The sequence below is a fragment of the Primulina tabacum genome, chromosome 3 (assembly GCF_025594145.1).
Source record: "Primulina tabacum isolate GXHZ01 chromosome 3, ASM2559414v2, whole genome shotgun sequence".
NCBI lineage: Eukaryota > Viridiplantae > Streptophyta > Magnoliopsida > Lamiales > Gesneriaceae > Primulina > Primulina tabacum.
The window spans coordinates 20729037-20731495 of record NC_134552.1 but is presented as its reverse complement, the minus strand read 5'-3'; the positions used below and the strand labels follow the sequence as shown (position 1 = coordinate 20731495).

The 2459-nt window shown below is 46.7% G+C and overlaps 2 protein-coding genes across 2 annotated transcripts; both read right to left on the bottom strand.

Annotated features, from left to right (window-relative positions):
* Window positions 1-564: 564 nt before the first annotated feature.
* Window positions 565-1298, bottom strand: LOC142538573 (uncharacterized). The gene is made up of 2 exons (XM_075643882.1): window positions 912-1298; window positions 565-825 (listed from the first exon to the last, which is right to left on the bottom strand). Exons 1-2 carry the CDS (start codon window positions 1296-1298, stop codon window positions 565-567), a joined length of 648 nt encoding a protein of 215 aa, XP_075499997.1.
* Window positions 1299-1359: 61 nt separating this feature from the next.
* LOC142538572 (uncharacterized) lies at window positions 1360-2459 on the bottom strand. Its single transcript, XM_075643881.1, has 2 exons — window positions 1580-2459; window positions 1360-1493 (listed from the first exon to the last, which is right to left on the bottom strand). Exons 1-2 carry the CDS (start codon window positions 2457-2459, stop codon window positions 1360-1362), a joined length of 1014 nt encoding a protein of 337 aa, XP_075499996.1.

Sequence of the window (2459 nt, the reverse complement as noted above, 5' to 3'; positions counted from 1 at the left end):
CCTGCTAAGGTATTACCTAGCAGAAGAGTTAGAGGGTGGGGGTGTTGAATTTTCAATTTCCTGCTACTATTTCCTAGCAGAGGAGTTCGTATCATGTCGATTTTATTCACCCTAGTGGTTTAAAGGCATCAGAGATAAATTTAGAAGAAGCAGTAAATGCAAACATAAAATATTCAGTACGACAGAAAACGAGTTTCATACATGACAAAAGTGCGCAAAAGGAAGTAACCAAGTATAAATATCGCAAAAGTCGCATAATCCTACGGAAAATAAAGCAGTGCAGAAAGTAACATAAATAAGGGAGCTCGATCTAAGAATCGGGGGGGGAGACTCAATATGAAGCCCTCAAGGTCGATGAAGTCAGTAGGGGCGCCTGGCGGAGGATAACCCTGAGCCTTGAAGAGGTCGACTGCACCCTCGAAACCCACCCCCAGGTAGTGAAAAGCTTTCGGGCCACAGATCTCGACAAATTCTTCGGATTTGAGAAATTCCTCTTTGAAGGAGGAGGCTTCTGCAGCATGTCGTGCCTTGGCGTCTTTATGCTCAGCTTGTTTAACTCTTCCTTTATAGCCTCTGGTTCTCCTTCACAAAGTCCTCTGTCAGTCGCTGAAACTCTTGTTTCTTTTTTAGAAGTTCTTGTTTCTCCTTCAAAAGCTCGTCGCCGCGAGCTTGGGATTCGGAAAGCTCCTTAGCGTGTGTCACTTTCATCTCATCGATAGTAGCCTGAAGCTGTTCGCGGAGAGCCTGGCCCTCGCGTAATTCTTGACAGGCATCAGATCGAGCGGTATTAACACGCTCAGCCAACTCCCCGACGTACATCATGCCCTGCATAAGTAGACAAGGGTGAAAAGACGACAAGAAGATCAAACGTATGTTGGACATCAATCTAAAGACTAGAAGGAGAAATATACCTTAGTGACACTGCTGCATGTCCGGCGAAGGAGTGCAGACCACCCCAGTGAACCCATGAACGCTGCATCTGCGTCGGAAGGAAGTTGATATATCACCTTCTGAGCCAATGGAGTAGGACCCCGCCCCACGATGGTCGTATCCGAGGTGTATAGAGGATGCACCCCCGACTCGGGAGGAGGCTCCTCCTCTGACTCAGACCCTTCTGGAGAAGAGACCGATACGACTGAGATCTCAGAAATCTTGCGTTTACCATGGTGTGGGACTGATGAGCTAGGATCAGTGGATGCCTTGTGCTTATCGGACGGTGGAGGGGACTTGACGCGAGGAGGTGGAGAGGAGACTCGCTTTGGGGCGGAAGAGGAGGGGGCTGCCTTCTTCTTCTTCATAGTAGTAGGGGAGCTAGCAGGACTCTTCACAATAGTAGAGCAGGAATCTGTTTTCTTTTTCTCAGCAACGGAACAATCTCCCTTTGTGCCCGTCGTGACTACCGAAATAACCGACTTCTGGGGTGCCTGATGAGGAACCCTCGGCCTTCTTTTTGGAAAGTTCACGGAGAAATAGGGCGTTCATGACTCTAGTACCTGCAAGCAGAAACAGTGAACCAATAAGAATGTTATCGAATAACATAAAAAAAAAGACGAGAAACATGAAAAGTGAAAGTATCTACCAGCATTCTCCTTCAGCTTAATGTTCGCGGGACTTAACCCGACGTGACACAGAAGATCTTCAGATAGAAGTTTGGGAATGTTAAAGCATCGATCTCCTAGTACACTCATTATCCGCAGGTACTCCTCACCTTTTTTGTAACCCTTGGAAAGGTCGGGCTTGGTGAAGGTAGGATACCAATCCGTGAAGCAAGTTAATTCTTTGGGAGGCTGGATAAAGAGGTAATATTTTTTCCAGTCCTTCACATGACTGGGGGCCCCGTCAAAAAGTTTGTGGCTAGACCTGGAGGTTACGTAAAAAGGTCCATCTTTTGATCTGGATAGAACTAAGAAATAAGAGAAAGTGGTGCAATTTAAAGGGAAGTCTAAGGCCCTGAATAACACAGCGAAACAACTTATTAAACGGAAAGCATTGGGCGTGAGTAAACCTAAATGCGCCTGGTTGTACTTGCTCAATTCTTGGAAGAAATCGCACAGAGGAAAACGAAGACCTGCATCAAAATGATGCTGAAAGAAGGTATAATAGCCCTTAGGGGCTAGATAGGGCCGGTCCTTTGGGCTAGGAATGATGATCTGGTGCGAGGAAGGAATGTGCCACAAAGTCCTAAGTTTTGACTCACTACCAGGAGGGATTTGGGACGACAAATGACCGTACCATAAGTTATCTGCCTCAGATATGTTCATCTGTTGAATCACGTGACGAACTTCTTTACCTGGACGACTATGAGTGGTGACTTCCTCCTCAGGAGGATCAAGGGTAAAATCAGGATCAGCTAGGGAAGTCCTACTCTGGCTAGACTCACTGGACCTGCTAAACCTGCTAGACTCGCTAAACCTCTCGGGGTCGCTCGAGGAACTAAACTCAGAATCAGATGAAGACAT

Coding starts and splice junctions, on each gene's coding strand:
- LOC142538573 (XM_075643882.1), bottom strand. CDS start 1,298: ATGAAGAAGAAGAAGGCAGCCCCCTCCTCTTCCGCCCCAAAGCGAGTC. Junction 826..911: donor CATGCAGCAGTGTCACTAAG/GTATATTTCTCC, acceptor CTACTTATGCAG/GGCATGATGTACGTCGGGGA.
- LOC142538572 (XM_075643881.1), bottom strand. CDS start 2,459: ATGTCTTCATCTGATTCTGAGTTTAGTTCCTCGAGCGACCCCGAGAGG. Junction 1,494..1,579: donor TAAGCTGAAGGAGAATGCTG/GTAGATACTTTC, acceptor TTCTGCTTGCAG/GTACTAGAGTCATGAACGCC.